The sequence below is a fragment of the Lipophrys pholis genome, assembly GCF_963383615.2.
Source record: "Lipophrys pholis genome assembly, chromosome: 7".
In the NCBI taxonomy this organism is placed as follows: domain Eukaryota; kingdom Metazoa; phylum Chordata; class Actinopteri; order Blenniiformes; family Blenniidae; genus Lipophrys; species Lipophrys pholis.
Window position 1 is genome coordinate 7,579,454 of NC_137638.1, and position 20,668 is coordinate 7,600,121.

General features: G+C 41.8%; 2 protein-coding genes across 2 annotated transcripts; one reads left to right on the forward strand and one right to left on the reverse strand.

Moving 5' to 3' along the window:
* Window positions 1-7,717, reverse strand: coq2 (coenzyme Q2 4-hydroxybenzoate polyprenyltransferase). The gene is made up of 8 exons (XM_080468302.1): window positions 7,609-7,717; window positions 6,935-7,290; window positions 5,617-5,783; window positions 5,319-5,440; window positions 4,460-4,545; window positions 4,226-4,359; window positions 3,636-3,824; window positions 1-2,303 (listed from the first exon to the last, which is right to left on the reverse strand). The coding sequence occupies exons 2-8, from the start codon at window positions 7,227-7,229 to the stop codon at window positions 2,133-2,135; spliced, it is 1,164 nt and encodes a 387-aa protein (XP_080324428.1). The 5' UTR covers window positions 7,230-7,290; window positions 7,609-7,717; the 3' UTR covers window positions 1-2,132.
* A 657-nt stretch (window positions 7,718-8,374) lies between these two features.
* LOC308111542 (zinc finger protein 462-like) lies at window positions 8,375-20,668 on the forward strand. Its single transcript, XM_080466496.1, has 11 exons — window positions 8,375-8,486; window positions 8,755-8,813; window positions 8,896-13,817; window positions 13,918-14,207; window positions 14,654-14,772; window positions 15,053-15,193; window positions 15,273-15,510; window positions 16,254-16,396; window positions 16,502-16,725; window positions 17,868-18,813; window positions 19,317-20,668. The coding sequence occupies exons 2-11, from the start codon at window positions 8,804-8,806 to the stop codon at window positions 19,406-19,408; spliced, it is 7,125 nt and encodes a 2,374-aa protein (XP_080322622.1). The 5' UTR covers window positions 8,375-8,486; window positions 8,755-8,803; the 3' UTR covers window positions 19,409-20,668.

Consider the following 20,668-nt stretch of genomic DNA (forward strand, 5'->3'; position numbering starts at 1 on the left):
AGTAAATCAAGCTTTTAATATGAAGGCAAATAACACTGTTGATTCATTGCTGTTTGTGAGTTTTCCTCAGTGTCTTGTTTTGGCTCTCATTTTTGAGTGACACCACACTGACACATTAATTTTTTCAGCTCTGGCACAGTATATAATGTTGCAACCACTGTTTTTAACATGAGTGAGCCAGTACAAATGTGGGGGAGGAAGAATCAGCGTTCTTAATTTGTAAACATCAGGCAAGAGGGAAGTGACACGCTGCAGATCACACAGATACATGGGAAGAGCAACATCAGCTTTTTTTCTGTCAAATCATCACTTTCCAAAGTATCTTTTACCGCAAAAAACAACACAATATGAAATATTTGATATTGCGAAAACCGCCACTGTGATAAAGCAACTCACTTATTAACATGAATGCAATAAATGACTGATGTGAACGAGCCAGACCTGCTTACATGTGTCAGTTCCTCTTTATGAAGGCAGCTTCATAACAGGCTGATGATCAGAGTCACCACAGTCCGTACTTAGTTTAGATTAAACGCATTTTAGTGTTCTGTATTTTCACTTTGAGAATGAGGCCACACTGTGGTGTTGTGATTAGCACCATCAGTCATGGCATCCCTGAGTGGCGCTTGCGTGTTCTCCCGAGGAGAGCGTGGTTTTCCAGGACGATCTTGTGTGTATGTGGTTGTCTTGTCTTTCTCGGTTTGGCCTGCAATGGACCACTTGAAAAGTTTGTTTCTTATGGGATACTAATTCACCATACATGAGATTAACAATCCATCCCAGGTCAAACATAGTCAGTGTTTTCATCTATTGATATTGGCCAGCAGTGTCTGTTTAATGACAAATGTGAATTTCAATTAAGAACGAAAGACACTTCGAGTTGCTCCAACCATATCAGTATGGACCAACAAAGTGCTTCCCCCAACACACAGCACTGATAAACGAACACAAAGCAAACTACTGCTATCACTAATCTATAATAGGGTGAGCAGGAGTTTTGACTTTGTTGTTAACCACAGGAGGAACCTAATGTCTGATGGGTTTTTAAAAGGACCACCAGCACCAGATGTCCTCCTCTGTGAGCGCTCTGCTGCCAGGAGGTCAGACATGGCCTCTGTGAGCTATCTGTGGGAGCAACATCAGTTAGTACTGCATGTTTTTCACTTCCATTTGCATTTCTTTTTTATTTTCTTGCCAAGCGAGGGCAGCGATCCATGATGCTCAGGTGCACGTCATTACAACCGGGGTGTGAATGACCTGGACGGTTTTAAAACAAACTTTCTACCACTGTGTAGAAATGTGTGTTTTTATGGTTAAAAGTAATATTTTGTTTAACAAAATAGTATATTATCCAAAAAGTTGTTTGTCTGCCATTAACTTTCTACATTACAGTAATCTGATTACTTTGGCCTCCAATATGTGCACTGTACCTTTAAACTGACCTAACAACTCCCAGGATTCCTCACTTGTGGCAGAAGATATGAAATGAGCACAAAGTCAGTTTGCTTCCATTTCTTTCACATTATGAACAATTAATGAAATGAGGTTGTTTTTATGTTACTTGAACAGCACTAGTGAGAATAACCCAAATAGGAAAATAAGTTACAGACGTATTGATTTGCGTTGGTGTCCTCCCACAGTCCAAAAGCATTTGAGGCTAATTGTCTTTATAAATTGCTCATATGTGTGATCACGATATGTTCGCCTTCTGGCAGTTTGTCGATCAGTACATGGCGTCTGCTGCCCTTAAATATCTTACGCAAATAAAGCTGCCTTGCTTTACAATTTGATGAAAAGTTAAAGCAACTTCTCTTTCCCTGCTTCCAGGACTTGAGTCTTGGTAAAATAGGTTTAGAAGACTGGTGGAGATTAATATGAATAGATGACCAACACAAAGCCCAAAGCTGGTGAACAATTCATTGATCAGGTGCCTGATGAACAACATCGCCCCCTGGTGGTATAAAAATAACACACACTGCAGGTAATGTATGTTCATAAAGAGAGATTATATTACTTTATTTTAGAAACAATGTTTGAATGCATCATTGTTTAAGACAACAACCAAAAAGACGCGTTCAAAGTGTGCATCCAATTATCTGAATTCTTTAAAAAATATAACCCACATGGTATATTTATTCATATAGACTGTTTCTGATTTCTTCTTCATTTTGCAGCAAAACCTCCTTTCTCTTTTTCCACAAATTGCCCGTGACGATGCCTAAAAATAGCAACAGTCCAAGATTCCTGTTTGACACAAATTTCTTCCAGCAGTCGTCCGGTTTGTTGATGTCAAGTGTATAAATCTACAAGAGAGGAAAGAACATATTGTATAATATTACTTAAAGTATCTCTTTTAAATGTATACTTTTGTTTGAAGTGTTTTTGAAAATGAGGGGAAGATACGTGGCTGAAGTTTCAACTTGAGGAAACGCACCGTACATCGTTGGGTGATGTGTGTGTGTGTATGTGTACACAGATATGTCATGCTGTAATGTTTTGAAGTTGGTCAAATGTTACATTCATGTAAGATCTTCCTGTTTTAAAAAAAAAAAAATAATAAAAAAGTATCTAATTTATACCAATTTTCAAAGTGTGTGACTCCAGAAGAGGAGCTCCAGAAGTTTCAGGACAGGCACAGGAACAACTAATACATAAGGGTCACCAGCCTTTACCTGCTTTTTTTTTTTATTTATGTGAAGAATTGATGATTTAAAAAAATAAGTGTAAAACATATGATTTGATTTAAACACATGATTCTAAAACATTTGCGCATATTGAAAATACACTCAATAATTAAAATTATACTGACCAATTCAAATTATGAAGATTTAATGCAAAATTATAAGTGTAACAGGTATGACAGATGCACACGGAATTTAGGCATCTAACTAGCACAAGAGTTGTATTTTTTTTTGTTGCTTATGGAGCTGTAAATAATACACTACATTGCCAAAAGAATTTGCTCTGCTCTCCAAATCATTGAATTCAGGTGTTCCAATCACTTCCATGGCCACAGGCGTGTAAAACCAAGCAGCTCAGCATGCAGACTATTTCAACAAACAATAGTGAAAGAATGCGTCGCTCTCAGGAGCTCAGTAGATTGCAGCATGGCACAGTGATATGATGCCACCTGTGCAATTAGTCCAGATGGGAAGTTTCCTCACAATCAATCATTAGTTGTGCTATAACAAAGTGGAAGCGATTGGGAATAACAGCATCTCTGCCACGAAAAATGACAGCGGGTGCTGTGAGGAGCATAGAGCACAGAAGTCACCAACATTCTGCAGTCTCAACAGACCTCCAAACTTCATGTGATCTTCAGGTTATCTCCAGGACAGTGTGTAGATAAAGAAATGGAGGAGCCAGTTTGGTGTTGAAGAACTTGACGGGCTTAGACAGAGTCCTGATCTCAACCCAACCGAACACCTTTGGGATGAATAAGTGCCGACAACCGCGAGCCAGGCCTTCTCGTCCCACATCAGTGTCTGACCTCACTCAAGTTCATATGCGTGTGAAGGCAGGCGAGCGGATACCTTTGGCAATATTGTGTAGCTCATAATGTGCAAAACATTAGTGAGTACTAAAATCACATCAAATAATTTTACTTGATGCAAGACTATACATTTATTCCTCACCTGCTGCGCCACATGAGCAGCCACGGCGGTCAGGACTGTGTAGTACGGGAGTGTCTGTTCGGCGTTAATGCCCGCTACGACCAGTCCGGACATCATGGCCACAGTGAAACCACTCAGCCAAGGTTTGGTTTGGTCCTGGAGCCTCAGCGCAGTGGATTTGACTCCCACCTTTATGTCGTCCTCCTTATCCTAGTTCCAAATGAAAGAGCAGAGGAAAAAATATTATTTTCTGTTCAGTTCCACCTTCAGATACGCAAACAAAATCTGTGAAACATCGTCTCTACAATCTAACAAACAAAAATAAATTCAAACACTCTTAAGTTGTTTATATTTTAATATGCGTGTGTGTCTGTGTGTCCTCTCATCACATACTGGCTAAAACTGAACAGATCATATAGAATAGCATCGCAAATACAAGGGAAACAGTTTTTAACTATATTTTCATGAAACTGTGAAAATCACATATATTTTAGATGCCATCACTCAAACTTTAATGTTTCCATTTTTCTTAAGTGATATTTTTAGAAAAGAACCTGTGTTTCAGGAAATCCCATTTCACAGGAACTAAACACGGTTATTTCTGGTGTCACCTGATGGGCATATATTGTGTCGTATATCAGCGTCCACATCACGCCTGAGAAATACAGCGGAAGGCACACGGACCAATCGCAGGAGCCCTTAACAGCCGCCCAGCCCAGCAGAGCGCCCCAGTTAAACGTGAGCCCTAAAAGAGAGGGAACAAAAACACTAAAGAACCTTAACGTCACAGATGGTGTGAGACGCTACTTTCATACGGAGGACAGCACAGAATGAGCGGGTCGTACCCAAGACAAACTGCGGCCAGTAGGTGATCCTCTTCATCAGCGGGTAGGTGATGACGAGGGATAAGGAGGCAGCACCCAGAGCGATGCTGCGAGTCCAACAGAAGTGAGAATTACTAACCCAATGCCTTCTTTAAAAAAGGTGTAACATACAAAATGTTTGTCTTCCACTTTGTTTCTAACTGCAATACAATTCAGAAACATTTAATATTTCCTTTTTTGATTATTCTACATTAAGACTTATTTCATTATCATGACAATCAAAACCTTTCTTTGTCAGTTTTGATCATATACCACTGACAGTTTAGAAAAAATACTAAATAATTCTCACAACAAAAGTATACGTGATTATCATTAGTGTCATCAGCCGGCCCATCTGCATAATAGTTGAGAAGATTTAAACTTTGTTAGTGACTTTAAATCTAAGGAAATTCAGATATCAGAACTTGGGTTCACTACAATCTGAAGGAGGGTTGAAAATGTGGTTATAATGGAGGTCGATGGTACTGATGGACCTGTTAAGAGTAACTACAGAGTCATAATACAAAGATTACTAATGAAACATACATATTGAAGAGTGAAAAACACACTTTTTTTGTTTCCATATGAAAACATAAACAAAGATATCTCAATGAATGCACCTCACAACAACAGATATTAAGGGTTAACACTGCACATAAACAAACAGTAAGTGAAGTGACACTGGTCTCAAAAGGGATTAAAAAACAAACAAAAGCATTATAAACCACCTGAAGCTCCACACTTTATTCATTCCCTCACTGATGAATGTATTAATTAGTTGCATCTTGTATTGTTTTCTAGTCAAATTGTTTTGAATTAAAGCTCAAAAAAAGTAATCTACCTGTAATAGTTGAGGCACAAAAGAACTCCAAGAGCGAGAGACAGCTGCCCGCCCAGAAAGACAAGTGCCTGGAATCGAGAGATCTCTCCGGACGCGATGGGTCGGGACGCCGTCCTGGTTACCTGCGAGAAAACATCGTCCGTTTCAGCCAATCAGAGCCGAGAGCAACATCAGAATTCTGTCCTCGTTTTCCTGTCGTACAGTACAAAGCTGAATGTTTCTGACTCAGTGCGGACGAATGGATGCAATTTTGTGGGAGAAATATCGCCACAGTGAGATGAACGTCAGACTCGCAAACCTTTTTGTCAAAGTCTTTGTCCCACATGTCGTTGATAGTGCAGCCAGCCCCCCTCATCAGCAGGGCCCCCGTGCCGAACAGAGTGAGCATGCCCAGATCGGGCAGGCAGCCGGGGTCGCCCGCCAGAGCGATGCTCCACGTACAGGGGAGGTACAGCAGCCATGTTCCTGCAGCACAAGTCAAGGGGTCAAGTCAGAGGATTGCTATTAGGCAGAACACACAGCTGCACAATTCAGGAGAAACTGAGCAGGTTTTTTGTTAGGACACTAACCGTTAGGTAACATAATCCCGATACTTTACCTTTGGCTAATACTTACAGCATCCCTCTACTTCTTTTACAGCTTTTTTTTTTTTTAATCAAATCATTTATTGTGTTCAGTTTTTGTTTTTTGGACATTTTTTTGTAATATTCGGGTTGTGCTAAACTGGTTCAATACTACAGTTGGACTAATGTATTCAAAATATAGAGTGACAATATTCTACAAAAACTTGATCAGCATGAACTTGCATTAGTTTGCATTAGTTTAAAATAAAGACTTAGCAATAGCAAAACAATCCAGCTTCAGCTGTGTAAAGTCTGGATGAATAAGAATATGTGAGAAAAGCAGCTTTTAAATTCACAAGACCAGCCGAAAAACGTCCTGAAACTTCAAAAAAGAATCATTAAAAGGTTCAGCATTCGACTGAATGAAACCTAATCTCAATTTCTTCACTTCTACTTACTACAACTTCAGAGACCAACTGTGAGTAACACTACGGTGTTACTTTACACTTCTAAACCAATTATAATTTGCCTGATGATGAAACCTCAAACTCACATTACCAAGCATGGAATGGACCATTGAGGATTATCCGTGTGAATCAGTTGGCTTTCCTTACAGTCTGAATCAAACGAGTTAACTATGATCTGATTATTCAAAAAATTTGCATTCGTTCATGATACCACTTGGCAAAACAGACCAAGAACAAGTTTAAGTGTTAATAATGTGGGCACGATCCAGTGTGGACTTGTGTGATGGTCCAGTTGTGCAAAATACCTCATCTGTGATCAATGACCACACTGAATTCAGATACAATTGTCTGGAAATGTTTTTCATCTAACATGTTGACGTAACAGAGATATTTAGGAAAACAAATTCTACGTTACAGAGTCTGCCAAACAACTTCTGGTCAAAATGACACTTTTTTTCTTTTTGGGGGCGTCATTGCTGCCTCTTGGCCAGGTCGCCATTGTAAATGAGAACTGGTTCTCAAATGACCGACCTGGTAAAATAAAGGTGAAATAAATAAATGCATACATTTCAATGAATATACAAACCAATGGGTTTATCCAGCCTCATCAATCGGAGGTAAGGTTGGACGTGAACTGGTGCTGAGTTCACAATAGCAGCAGCTGATAAACTGAAAGGTCTTCGCCCACTGTGCACTCTGGCTGATGGCCGGATGCCACCGCGGTGGTGAAAAGTCCTGGCCTCTGAGCAGCCTTTAGTCCTCGTCCATGTCTTTTGAAGGCAGCAGTGTGACAGGCTGGACATGCAGGAGTAACCACCTCCATGATGAATCCTCCTCAAAGCGTCTGCAGTCAGCAGGCTGCTCAGCTTGGCTCGAAGCATTTTGCCTCTCTGAGGTCAGATGGGCACCTTTTTTTTTTTTTAACCATTCAATGAGTAGCTCCTGAACACACACAAAGAAGGAACACACGCTGGTGGACACAATAGCTTTTCCACAGAGGGACAGTGATTTGCTACAACAGCCTTTTTTTTTGTTTGTACACTGTATGAGCTGCACAAATACGGAGCTGAGTTAGAGTCCAACTATTTTAACTGTGTTATCATTAAAACAAATATACATATGTCACTATTCACCACTTGATCGTTCATAATATACCTAATATTAACCATTAATGTAAAATGCTGGCCAATCCTAGCTTCAGTTAGCTGTCTCATGTTGTCCTCATTATAACTGAATAAACCAGAACCAAAACCAACTTACAATGTGGGAAACAGCGACGAAATGTGGGTTTATAGGACGAAAGAAACGACATGCGGCTGTCAGGTCATTTATTTACATTCTTCCGTGTTGTGGTACGTCCTCTATTAACGCACGACGAGAAACATTCATTCCGGAACCAATGATGGACCACTTTGAAAGCCACTCTTTTTATTAATCGAATAATCTATTCAGAATATTCCAAAGATATTGCCATTTCTAGTTTAATTAACAATGAGATTTTAATTCATGTCATATAAAAAGAAGCACACATACATACATACATACATACATACATACATACATACATACACTAAATACATACACTAAATAAACTATATACACTCCTATCTAGTCATCCATCCATCTAATTCAACGTGTTTTTAAAACTGTAAAAATTATATATAATTATATATATATATATATATATATATATATATATATATATATATATATATATATATATATATATATATATATAAAATTACTTTTTAAAAAATTCTTTTTTTTAAAAGGGGAACAAATTACAGTTCAAAAGTTCGGTGTTATTTTAAAAAAGTAAATTGAAAATAATCATACTACTTCCGACTACATTCTCATCTCGACGAGTTAAAAAATAAATAAATAAATACATTTTTTATCTGAAATACAGAATGAAACAGTTTATTGTGAAGGGCCGGGCACTCCGGGTGGAAGTGCAGTGTGACTCTGGAGCGTGGACCCACACACATTTTTTTTTTTTTTGTGCGACCGGGCGGAAGGAGAAGCCGGACAGAGTGGTACTCGCGGGAAAAATGGCGGAAATGTGTGGCTTCTTCACGTTATCAACAACTCCTGGGATGTTTGTCGTGTGAGCCTTCGGGCTGAGTTTATCTGCACGCGTGAGTACACAACCTGCACCCGCGGAGCGTCGACCCGCGTTATATCTGCTCACTTTTTCCTCTTTAGCGTAATATGAGTTAGTTTACCGAGCTGACTGCAGGTCTCCTGTGTCCTGCTCGGAAAGTTCACCACCGAGGCGGAGTGCTCTCCTTTTTCTTTTCTCCGCCGTCTTCTTTCAGAAATTCCCTCGTTTCAAGTTATTTGAGATTTTCTACTAAGTTTGAACTTCTTGGGTAATGTAGTAACGTGTGCTTTTCCGTGATTTAGGTGCTGGACGGCTCTGATTTTTCCATGTAAACCTTGAGAGGAATGCAACATGCAAAACGGTACGTATCAATCATGACGGTCGCTTGCGAGCACACGTGACGTGATCAGATAGTATTTACTGCCATGTTTTACTTGCTCCAGCAGATTCAGTGCAACTTTCCAACTCCGGCCTCGTCAGTCCAAGCAGCAGTCCAGTGTCCCCTGCAAAGCCTTACCAGTGTAGCCACTGTCCCCTCATCCTCAAATCCAAGGTGTACCTTTTCGAGCACCTCAACAAGGTCCACGGCCTTAATGTGGACGCTGCTCTCAAAAATTCTGGTTTGAAATCCTGCAATTCCACCAGTCCTGGAAGTGATTTGAAATGCCAGCGCTGTGATTTTATAGCTGACAGTGCGGATGGTTTCAAGAATCACCTGAGCCAGTGTCGGAAGAGGTCGGAGGTTTCCGGGTTGATCACCTCGAGCGCCAGTGATGCAAAGCCAGACGCCAAAATAACATCAAACGAGCGCAAGGAACATGCAAACAATTCCTCAAAGTTCAAATCCCCGACCGCTTCGTCAAAGCATCTGAAAATATACACGAAGCCGACGCAAACCATCACAAAGTTCTTAGTGCCGACATCTAAATCCACCAGGAAGTCCACAAACGCTGACGACGCCCAAGGAACTCTGATACTGCAAGAGGCTTCCTCTAGCTCGACCCCAAACAGTAGCGGTGTGTGTCAGGTCAGTGCAAAGTCGATCGACATAAACACAGTTTCTCCTCACTGTTCTTTGCGATATGATGCGCTTTGGACTGCGACACTGAACAATCCAAAAACTGAGGAAAAATCCGAAGGAGAACTCCCAAACAGTGTCGGCAAGAGGACCAGTACTGACGGTTCACTATGTGGTGCTGGTAAAAAAGCAAAATTCCACACAGAGGATACAACTCTTCCACAGAAAGAAAATGCAAGTAATATCAAATCATGCAACAACTTTGACTTCGAACTTAGCGAAGATGAAAGTGAAAAGAAAAATCCCGCTAAGGTGGGCTCAATGGTTTATTTTTGTAAGCACTGTGACTACAGTGATTTGGGCGTCAGGGGCATGTCAAACCATTATAAGAGCAACCACCCTTACGTCCGATACAACGCCATCTACATTCAGGACTCCAGTGATGAGAGTGCTACGTTTCGCTGCCTGGAGTGTCCAGTGGATTTTATTAACACAGCCAAACTCAGAAGGCACTACAAGAAAGATCATCCAGATGCCCCAAATGTATTTACAAAGAAATTAAGCGAGCTTAATTTGGCTTTCAAATGTTTTCTCTGCCCGTTTACCACCACTGCTTTGAAGAATCTGAAAGAACATCATGATGAAGTGCACCCAAACCACAAAGTGGGCAATTCTTTGTTTTACTGCCGATATTCTGTGACGGGACGCCCGAAGGAGTCATGTCAGCTGAGTAAACATGAAAGAAAATCAGAAGATTCTTCTCCTGAGAACGGCTGCTTATCACATAAAAAAGTCAAAAGTACCACTTTACCTCAACCCACCTCCAAAGGCGCAGGCGTGACCTTGTTCAAATGCAACAACTGCGCCTTTAGTCACAAGTCAGTGGTCGTTATGCATGTTCACTATCAGAAAAGCCACCCGGAAGAGGCCTTGACTATTGATAAAATCAAACGATTGGCTCGTTTCACGGTGCACGCAACACAGCCGACGATGCCTGAAAAGTCTGCGAACTCCGAGACGGCATTAACAAAGTCTACAGCTTTGAAGAGTCCCTCAGATCCCTCAAAGAAAGGCAAAGCCGAGCCATTACCTCAAAGAGACATCAAGTTGTCTTTCAACACTTGTCAGAGTCGGTCAAAGTCCCCAAATGATGAAGTGGAGAAATCTCTGAAGAAAAAAGACAAGTCAAAGAATCCGTCCATCAAACAAGAAGTAGAAATTCCCCAAGATGAACACAATTATCCTTCCCACTCAACTGCTGACATTTTTTATTGTCGTTTCTGCAATTTTGAAAGTTCCAAATTGAAAAGTGTCGTTTGCCATCAAAATGCCAAACATTTTTTGGCAACAATTGCAAACTCGGACGAGATCTGTAGGTACAGTGCTGAGGTGCAGAAAAAGAAAGCTCTAAGTAAAGCCGAGACGTGCGAAACGATTCCGTCCCGTCGTTCTGAAGCTGATCAACAGGTGAAAACTGAAGGTGAAGCAAATGATGATACAGACGCTTCCCTGACTGGAGATCATGCTTATGCAGATCCTAGAAAACTGTTTTATTGCTCACAGTGCAACTATGCAAATCCTTTAGCAAAAGGAATCCAGTACCATCAAACCAGAGTGCACATGGGCAATTATGCCAACAAGGAAGACGTCATCGAATATACAGATTCTGTAATAAAGGAACTGGAGAGAACAAAATCTCAACCAAAGGAGCTCCCGTTTTCTACTCGTCTACCTCGTCCGCACGTCCACAAACGTGACAGGCATAAGTTCTTCTGCCACTTTTGCAACTACAGACATGGTGGTATTGCCCAAGTCTTGAGGCATTACCGAAAAGTACATCGAGAATACCAAGAGAAACGTACCACCATTGAAATGTACACATCTTTCGTTCTCAAACAGGCAGGGAAATCGCACGTTAAAGCAACAGTACACAAAGAAATCGACAAGAAATCTCTGGAGAAAGTCAAAATGGTGAAAGAAACAAAGCGCCCCAAGATCTCACCAGGTAGACGGAAACTGCTGAGGTCGTTGTTATGTTATAAATGTCCATACAGGACACAGTCTGTCTATCTTTTGAGGAGGCACTTGTCGCAAGTTCACGATAAAAAGCATCTGGCCTCAGAGATCTTGAAATATTGTTTTAAACAAGGCACATTACCGCCAGGCTTTCACTGCGAGTACTGCGTCTTCTCCCACAAAAGTGGAGCGACCGTCTTCAGGCACTACCGGGAGCGACACCCGGAAAAGAAGTTGAGCCTCAACTACGTGTTAACTCAGCTGCGCGTCGGTCCCCCAGCGTCGCCTCCTAAAAATAAGGCGCGAGAAGCGACGAGCACAGACACAAGCGACGGTGATGACGGTTCACCACCCGGACAAAGTGAAGCCAAGACGTATCCCTGCAGCGAATGTTCTTTCAAAGGGAGCTCCTTAGCAAGTGTCATACAACATTTTCGCACAGATCATCCTTGGACTGAAACACACAGCCAGGTTCGAGATGTCAGTGAAGCCCGCCCACCGTTTGATTCTTTTCAAGAGCCACTTGATTTCGAGAAATCAACTGATGAGGAGGATGATGATGATGACGAAGAATCCTCTCGGGAGTTCAAGTGCCCTTTTTGCCCCTCAGTGCTCAGCAGCCACCATGGCCTCAACACCCACTGCGGATTAAAGCACCAGAACGATGTGAACAATGCTGTCGAGTCGACAAAAAAAGTCAAGACACGCATGCGCCTGTACAAATGTCGACACTGTACCTACGTCAACACCGGCCACCAAGGAGCCCAAGCGCACAGCCAGAGGAAGCATCCCGAGCTGAACACCGAGCCAGAGAGTATTCACGTGGATATGAAACATGTGCAAAACTTGGAATGGCTGAAAAGACATCATAGTGGGATGTTGAAATTTAATGCGTACATGTGTACAACCTGCTCTCAACTCTGTAGAACTGTGAACAAACTGAACAGGCATCGAGTGTCCGACCATTCCGCAACCACTGTGGATACTGCACAGAGCAACCTCACAGCAGCCTCTAAGCCACCAATCAAATGTAAGATAATCCTGCCTAAAGTCCATGGTGCTCAGAAATTAAAAATTTCAAAGGCCTTTCTAAGTAAGAAAGGGCCTTCTGTGTTTAAGTGCCTGCACTGCCATCATGTTTGCGCCACCATAGTGAAACTTGGTCAACACGTGCGTCTTCAGCACAACAACAAATATACCATTTCAAAGGGGTCCTTGTACAGATGCATGCTCTGTTCCAAAAGATATTTCACGAGAAAGCATCTTGCTGGTCATTATGTCATGAAACATGGAAAGGACGCCTACTTGGCACACTTTGTTCCAGTCTACATGCAACCGAAGCTGGACGCGACATCTTCTCGCTCCCCATCAAGTCGGAGGCGCTCTGAATCCAGCACATCGGCAGAGGGGAGCAAAATCCAAATCTTCAGGTGTCCATTCTGTTCATATGTGCACACCAGCCCCCATGGAACTCTCACCCACTGCCAAATGAAGCATCCCAATTTCACAGTGAAGACAGATATTCTTCGAATAGACGAAATCCCACTGACTCGTCTCGTCAGTAGTAAGAAAGGAGCCAAAACTAAACAGGGAGGATACGTGTGTAAAACATGTTCACAAGTTTGTACATCAACAGGAAAATATAAAGTCCACTGCCAAAAAGGCTGCAAAAGAACTTCGAAGGATTTGGCCAAACGTGAATATGTGGCTTCTCACAGGTTTCAGAGCTCAACGTCTTTGGGCGGCGATAGAAAAGACGAAATGTCAGAAGTTGAAATTGACGCTGAACGAAATCCCCACTCGGTTGCTCGTGAAACCAACTCATCACAGTCTCCGCTAACGCAGTCAGAGTCAAAAATATACAAGTGCCACATGTGCAACTACAGTGGATTATACCGGAGATATCTGCAAGCTCACTACAAACAATTTCACAAACTGGATTCAGACGTCGTATTGAAGCTGCTGCAGAAGTATAACAAGCGGAAGTCCTTCGAGAGGCTGAAACCGCTTGAATCATCTGAGGAAAAATCTGAGCAAATCTCACACAATAAGTGTATAAAGTGTCCAGACTTGACGTTCGACTCAGAGGATCTGCTCCTTGAACACTACTGTACGTTTCATCGCCCAGAAATACAAATGGACTTTGTTGTGCTATCAACTGGAGAAAAGAAGAAATCAACGGGGCTTTACACGTGCAACCATTGCATTAAACAGTTAAATGGCATTAAAAAGCTCGGCGTTCACATGCATAGACACAGAGAAACGAAGAAAGAGGAGGCAAGGAAGCGGGCATCTCTCCAAGAGTCTACACTGGATCCCAACTCCACTGAGGTATGCTAATTGAGCCGGAACACAAATCTGACTTTCACTTCTTTGTTTTCTTTAAAAAAAAAATATGATAATTTCAACACCATTTCGGTTTAATTTTCAGCCTGACGTGATATATGAACGGCCCGCGTTGGAGTCTTTGGAGGAGTTCACACCAGGAAGCGCGACATCATCGGATTTGACCGGTTTGTCGACCAGTCCCGTCAAGTTTCTTCCCAAACTGGACGACGTGAAGCAGTCGGCGCCAGAGGGAAATGACAACAAACACAGCTGTAAGCAGTGCGGGCGCTCGTTCATGTCCCCGAAAGTTTTGCTCTCGCATGAGCGAAGTCATGCCACCATGGCAGCTATCAAGAACTTTGGCAGCAAGTTCACAACCGAACTAGACAGCAGGTGAGAAGCTTCGGTTTGTAATGCAAATGTTAACACTTGATGTGGAATCCTGCTCTGGAAGATAACCGGGGAGGGGGGAGGGGGGTGTCACCAGGGGTCTTCAACTTGTTAAATGAGGGCTATTTCAACGGGACCAAGGAATATAAAATGTGACTTTTTACCAATTTCCAGAATATATTTAAAACATTTATGGTCCTGTAGGCTTCCAGTGTTGAATTTCTGTGTTTACACTCTGCTCCATTTCACTGTTTTAGTCTTAGGATACAACACTTCTGAAGCCCATTTTATTCAACAACACCAAATACAACATTTCAAGGCACTAAAACAAAATTTGTTTTTGTTTTTAGCTCCTCTCATGCTTTTGATGCTCACCGGCTTCATATGGCATAAAGGACTTCTAGCCTATGCTGTTGTTTTATCATTCTGTTTCTCTCTCCTCTCCTCAGAGTTTCCAAATACATCATGTACAAGTCTGGCGTTACGAGACCATTTCAATGTAGCATCTGTTTATACCGAACAACTGTGCTGGGCCTGTGGTGGAGTCATTTTCAGAAAAAGCATCAAGGTGAGATTCATGGATGAATGTTATATTTCTGGTCATCATTCTACACATGGAAAATACAAATACTGTTCACTTTCACTGACCACGAAAATCATAGGCTGCAGCCAGTGGCTTATTTATTCCTGTCCTGTCACTTCTATGGAATAACCTAGAGTATGTACAACTTACAAACTGTGTAAAGCCTGATATCTGCAGAACTTGGCGTCTTCGGTGTGCTGCGCCTCTTTCACATGAAGTTTTCTTGTGTTTTTCTTCTATCGTCTTTATGCTTCTGAATGCCCAGATGTTGTGGATCTGACTAAAGCCATCCACGATGAGAATGTTGGTGAGGATGGCGTTGAGAGGATGGACATGGAGCCTCCAGATTTACTGAAGCAAACCGACAGCTGGACTGATCCTGGTGACAAACGTGCAGCAGCTGAAAGCAAGTGCTCCGTTCGCTGTAAACGTTCTCTGTTTAAAGACAAGCCACTTAAAACTGACTGACCGTGTCCATTTGACAGATTCGATGGACTCGGAGCCTCCGGACGTGAGGAGGCAGCTCAACCACTACAACTTCATGGCACAGAGGAACGCTGAAGCGCATGAGCAAGTGTGGAGGTTACGCAGGGACAGTCTGCTTCACTGTGAGATGTGCGATTTCAACACTGAACACCTGTCTAGTATCCGGCGGCACTACCTGAACCGCCACGGAAAGAAGATGCACCGGTGTAAACAGTGCCAGTTTTTTACCGAGTCAAGGTACGCTGCAGACATTTTCCCCAGCATGCCGGATTAACATTTGTTGCATCACAGCTTATTTGATAGCTTTTATATGTCCTGTTACAGCTATATCCTCTTATTTATGCCTGAATAATATGTTTCAGAGATTATTTGACTCTATAGAAACATCCCAAAATTCAAAAGCCATCATCCCTGTGTATAGTGAGCAAATATATGTAAAGATATCACATCTTGTGTCGTCGTGATAATGTGTCAATTCTCAGAAACACAATGAGTTTTTAACAACTTGCTGAATACATCCACATACTTCCATATTCTCTACCTTTCAAATATTTGCGAACTAATACTAAAAGCGCATTTGGGTTGGTTTTATGTTTCTCGGGCTTCTTCTCATGTAGAAATGCCTAACAATACTTCCAATACTGTGACTGATTGACCTTTATATTTGATGGACACTGGAGGGGGAAGAAAACTCTTCTCTGTTCCGATTCTACAAAAAAAAGATTTTTCAGTTTTCAACATATAGCCTTTTATATTACTTGCATTTCACAATATAGCAAATTGTTATTTGCGATGTATTTTGCACATGTATACAGCTGTACACAAAGCCTAAGCCTTTGTAGATAAAGGATGTCCAAATTTAGATATGAATAGTCATATTTACAGAGGTCATCTTTCATTTGGGATATTTTGTATATTTGTGGTAACACAGACTATCTCTAGATATTTGTCACAATTGGTATTTTGGTTTCCTCCTTCAGAAAAGTCCTAGAAATGCACATGTTGATGGGCCACTCCGCCTGTCAGTCGGTGCCGACTCATCAGAAGGACCTCTGCTGCCCTTTCTGCCTCTACCAGACCAAGAACAAGAACAACATGATCGATCACATCGACCTGCATCGCGGTACGTTTGTGTTCTCCGCGCTCCTCGTCACCACCATCTGCTGCATCCTGCTCATTCATCCTGCTCTCTCTTCCCGTCTCTTCTTCATTCTTTTTTTTGTTTTAGATAACCGTGTTGTGCCAATAGAGGTCCGCCGCCCGAAACTCTCCCGTTACCTTCGAGGCGTCGTCTTCCGCTGTCACAGGTGCACGTTCATGAGCAGCAGTGCGGAGAACCTGCGCCTGCACATGACCAGGCACGACGATGTCAGACCCTACAAGTGCCGGCTCTGTTTCTTCGACTGCACTCAGCTGAGCGACCTGGAGGCACACCTGAACGATAAGCATCAGGTGAGGATGTGGCTGTAGTCCCTCCAGTGCATCACTGGAATTCCTCCGTCTGAAGAACATTGCACTCGTTCTGTGTGGAATTTGGGCGTCTACCTTGGTTTAATCTGTTGTTTTTAGAGTTGCCGCTTCTTTTCTTTTGAAGATACTGGCCCATTTGAAGATATCACTATAGGAAAACAAATATACCATTCGATGGCATAATGCTGAAATAATTCTTTCATGTTTTGGCTCCGAATGCTGTTGTGGGATATGTGGGAAAGAGGAAGTTGTTGGAATACCAAGTTTGAACCTTTCCAACTTGAAGCACTCCAGAGTTCAGATTGCATTGCTGGCTGCATCAATATTATCTGCATTTCAACTGCAGAAACTTTTTAGGAAGGGAGAGCATTTTTCAATTACAGGATATGAATTCAGTTACAGGTTTGTTTGTTTTTTTACTTCCAAAAATAAAGAAACTATAGGTTTGTGGTCTGCAGTGCGGGCTATATCTGATTGTCCGACATCTCGCTATGTAGTATCTTTACCTAAGAGAATAATGTAGATTTTAACAAATGGAGTACTCGAGTGTTTGTGGTGTTGTGGGCCCCTGTCGCTGCTGGGGATCGTCTCCTTTCCATGTTTATCTCAATGAAACCATTCACAATCCCATAAAGCAAAATCATTATGAACACAAGTTGAACCTCCACATGAACAGACATGCCCCCCCCCCACCCCCCCTAATAGTCATTAGTGTATAAATCATTTATATTACAGGAATTGTGCTTTCAGCCAAACATGTTCAAGGATTCCATGAACAAGGAAATGTATTGATGTTTTACCAAAAGCTATGACGGTGAAGCACCTCTGGAAAGACTGTGCTTACGAGTTACTGACCTTGATGATGTGGCTGATGCACATTCCTGCACATTTGTGATGCAAGATTAAAGAATATCCACCCACGTACATGGAGGGGAATCAATGAAAATATTATCGTCAAATGTCTAACTCTTTGAAATATGAACCTGTAAAAGGAGTTAATTATTTGCCATAAAAAGTATAAAGTTATGATTGAAAAACTGTTGGAACAGAATCAACTTGGTGTATCAAGATATAAATCTCAGGTTTTCTCCCTCAGTGGTTTACTCCCTCTCTCTTTTGGACAGGTCATGAGGAATCATGAACTTGTGGGTCAGGTGCGTCTCGACCAGCTGGGGGTGAGGTCTGGTCAGACCCCCGACGTGGAGGAGGAACCTTTGGCGAACACGGAGCTCTGCAGCTATCGCAGTGAAGACGAGGACATGGAGGAGTTGTTGTTTACAGACTGCAGCGACGTTCAGCAAGCTGGGAACCAGAATCAAGGTCAGGAAGAAAACGGAGAAAGCCCCAACAAGAAGACTTTGTTGAACATTCATACTACTGAGCAAAACAAACATGAGCCAGAGCCACAACCTGGATTGAGGTCGGAAAGCGATGAGCAAGACCAAGCAGAACTCTGGGGCAATGAAGGCGGGGAAACGGAGGGGAGCTCCCCCACGTACTCCAACATCACCGATGAAGGAGAGAACACCGAGTCACAGAGAGCACTGAACATTGAGGCGAGCGTAGAGGACGACATCCTGCGCAACATCCTGGTGCTGGACGGCGGCGTCTGTAGGACCTTGAAGAAGACCGACCCAGATAGAACAGTTAAGACGGAGCCAGATACCTCCCCGAGTGGTGAACGGAGCAGCATCACTCAGGACCAGAGCTTAGCAAAAATCAGTCCGACACATTCAAATGATACCAAGGCTGAAAAGAGTTTCACCAGTGAAATTCAAACCCTCCCGCCCAGTATTTTGCCCAAGCAGCCGAGCTTGAGCCGTGAAGACGGTTCTCCGACTTGCCAGCTGGAACAGGAGCCGAGTGGGAGGAACAGCGACGACGCACCGGATACTTGCAGAGAGATGCCAGTGCTGGAGAATGAATACCTCAAGGGTAAGATGCACCTCCTGGATTCTAGCAAGCAAGAGAAGGACGGCGATCATCTGGTACAGGAAGAAGATGTCAACATGAGCAGTGAAGATGATGCAAAGTCCTGCAAGGAACAGGAGAGTCCCAGTGAGCTCACAGGTAACTATGAATCCCACAATGTTGGCTAACATTCTTTATTTGGCAGCGACAAAATCATCTAAAAACTGAGTCGTATTCCTTAAAACAGTGGTCGTTCGTTTGACCATTTAACCATGCACAAAAACAACTGACAGTCGAGCGCGGTAAAGAAGTACTGGCGGAATGTAGATTAATGGATTTAACTGCACAATTTCATAATAAAGCTTTCGTTGGGGACCTCTGCTTTGAAGCACGGCTGCTTCCGCTCCTCCATACAGTAATTTTCAACGAGGTACATCTGCCCAAACTCCCATCTGCTTATCCTGGAGAGAAAGAGTCGGTCTCCATATTCAGAAATCCCTTTATTGAAGTTATAGCAGCTGTTTGATGAATTTATCACAAAAATGTGTTAAACATCAGTACTTCACACACAAAAAAAAACCTTTTTACTTTGTACTCAATGGGTCTAGTTAGTCATAACTTGAGAAAGTTTGAATCGTTTTATTGTTCCTCTCTTCCCCCAGCGGACAAGAACAGCTACGCTTGTGAGCTCTGCGGGAGGAAGCTGGCGAGCAGCTCTGAACTGAAGCTGCACACCGTGCGTCATGGGATGTAAACGTTTCGGCTCTCGCCTGCGGACCTGCACCCCCAGGAGCTCCGACAGACCGTCCACTGTCTTTCAACTGTTAGCGATTATTGACCAAGTGTTCTTGTTTTTGTATATTTTGAACCTTTTGTAATGAAGTGTTTTTACTGTAGACATCTTGCATTCAGACTTTAAAGTGGTGTCTTTCAGGAAAGCAAGTTGTCACCGTGTGTAACTAAGATATTTCAGTTTGTTTTATTCTGACAGTAATGGATGTTCATGTATAAAGTTTATATGATTTCCCCCCCCCCTCCCCTTGCATTTTGTGACGATGTATTTTATATGAAATCTGTTGCTGTAAAACTATTCGTTACACTTTGACCTGTTTTATATATCTACTTAAACTGTTAAATATAAAGATGTGAACCAACCTCAACACCCATGGGAGTGGAAACAGACTGCTGCTTCAACAACTTGAGTATCATGCCATACCATTTACTTTGGTATTACAGTTCCATAGTGAAGCTTTTGTTATATTTTCAAGCCATGTTTTAAAAAAAAAAATTAATAAATATGATTAAACTAAGTTTTTTTTTTCCCTCTCAAAGCTTGATAAACGTTCATAAAGTGCAAGTCATTAAAACGCTGCATGTAAAACTCGTCTTAATAGCACAAAAATGCATTGGATGTTTACACTAAAAACTGAATCTTATATGCAGTATAGACGATGTATTCTGAATTTGTAGAAAAAATATTTTAAAATGGGGACATCAGTATCTTGAATGATGTTACATGTCCTCTCATAACCAATATTGGTCAATTTAGTCATTCTGGCTATTTCAAATCTCAAATTTAATGTAATAATTTGCACAGAATGTGATGGGATATTTGAGCCATTGTCATAATAGCATTTTGACAATGTAATAGGTTATTAGATTAAGCGGTAACATTTTAAAAAATATTTTAAAAACTAATAATTGCAGATATTGTAGTATTACAAATATGAATTTCATGGGAAAATTAGCCTAATAAGACCTTTAATGCAAACATTACAATACACCTATCATTGGTTTTGAAATATGTTTTATTGCTTGCTACACATAAAAACAAGTTTCATTAAACAGGTACCCTGGTTACATAGACCTGCAGGGTATTTCAATGTAAATGTAAAATTTCCATATGTCAAGGAAATGTGGAGACTGCTTTTATGTAGTTCTTATTTATTTGTAAAGCATTGTGAATTGCCTTGTGTTTGATTGGTGCTCTATAAATAAATTCCACTTGCCTTGC

Bases quoted from the DNA above. Each gene is read 5' to 3' on its own strand.
- coq2 (XM_080468302.1), bottom strand. From the start codon at position 7,229: ATGCTTCGAGCCAAGCTGAGCAGCCTGCTGACTGCAGACGCTTTGAGG. The intron at 4,546-5,318 runs GTAGATTACTTT...TTGGACTCGCAG, and splicing joins TTGTGCCTCAACTATTACAG to CATCGCTCTGGGTGCTGCCT. The intron at 2,304-3,635 runs GTGAGGAATAAA...CCTCTCTTGTAG, and splicing joins CTGCTCATGTGGCGCAGCAG to ATTTATACACTTGACATCAA.
- LOC308111542 (XM_080466496.1), top strand. The intron at 14,208-14,653 runs GTGAGAAGCTTC...TCCTCTCCTCAG, and splicing joins ACAACCGAACTAGACAGCAG to AGTTTCCAAATACATCATGT. The intron at 16,397-16,501 runs GTACGTTTGTGT...TTTTTGTTTTAG, and splicing joins TCACATCGACCTGCATCGCG to ATAACCGTGTTGTGCCAATA.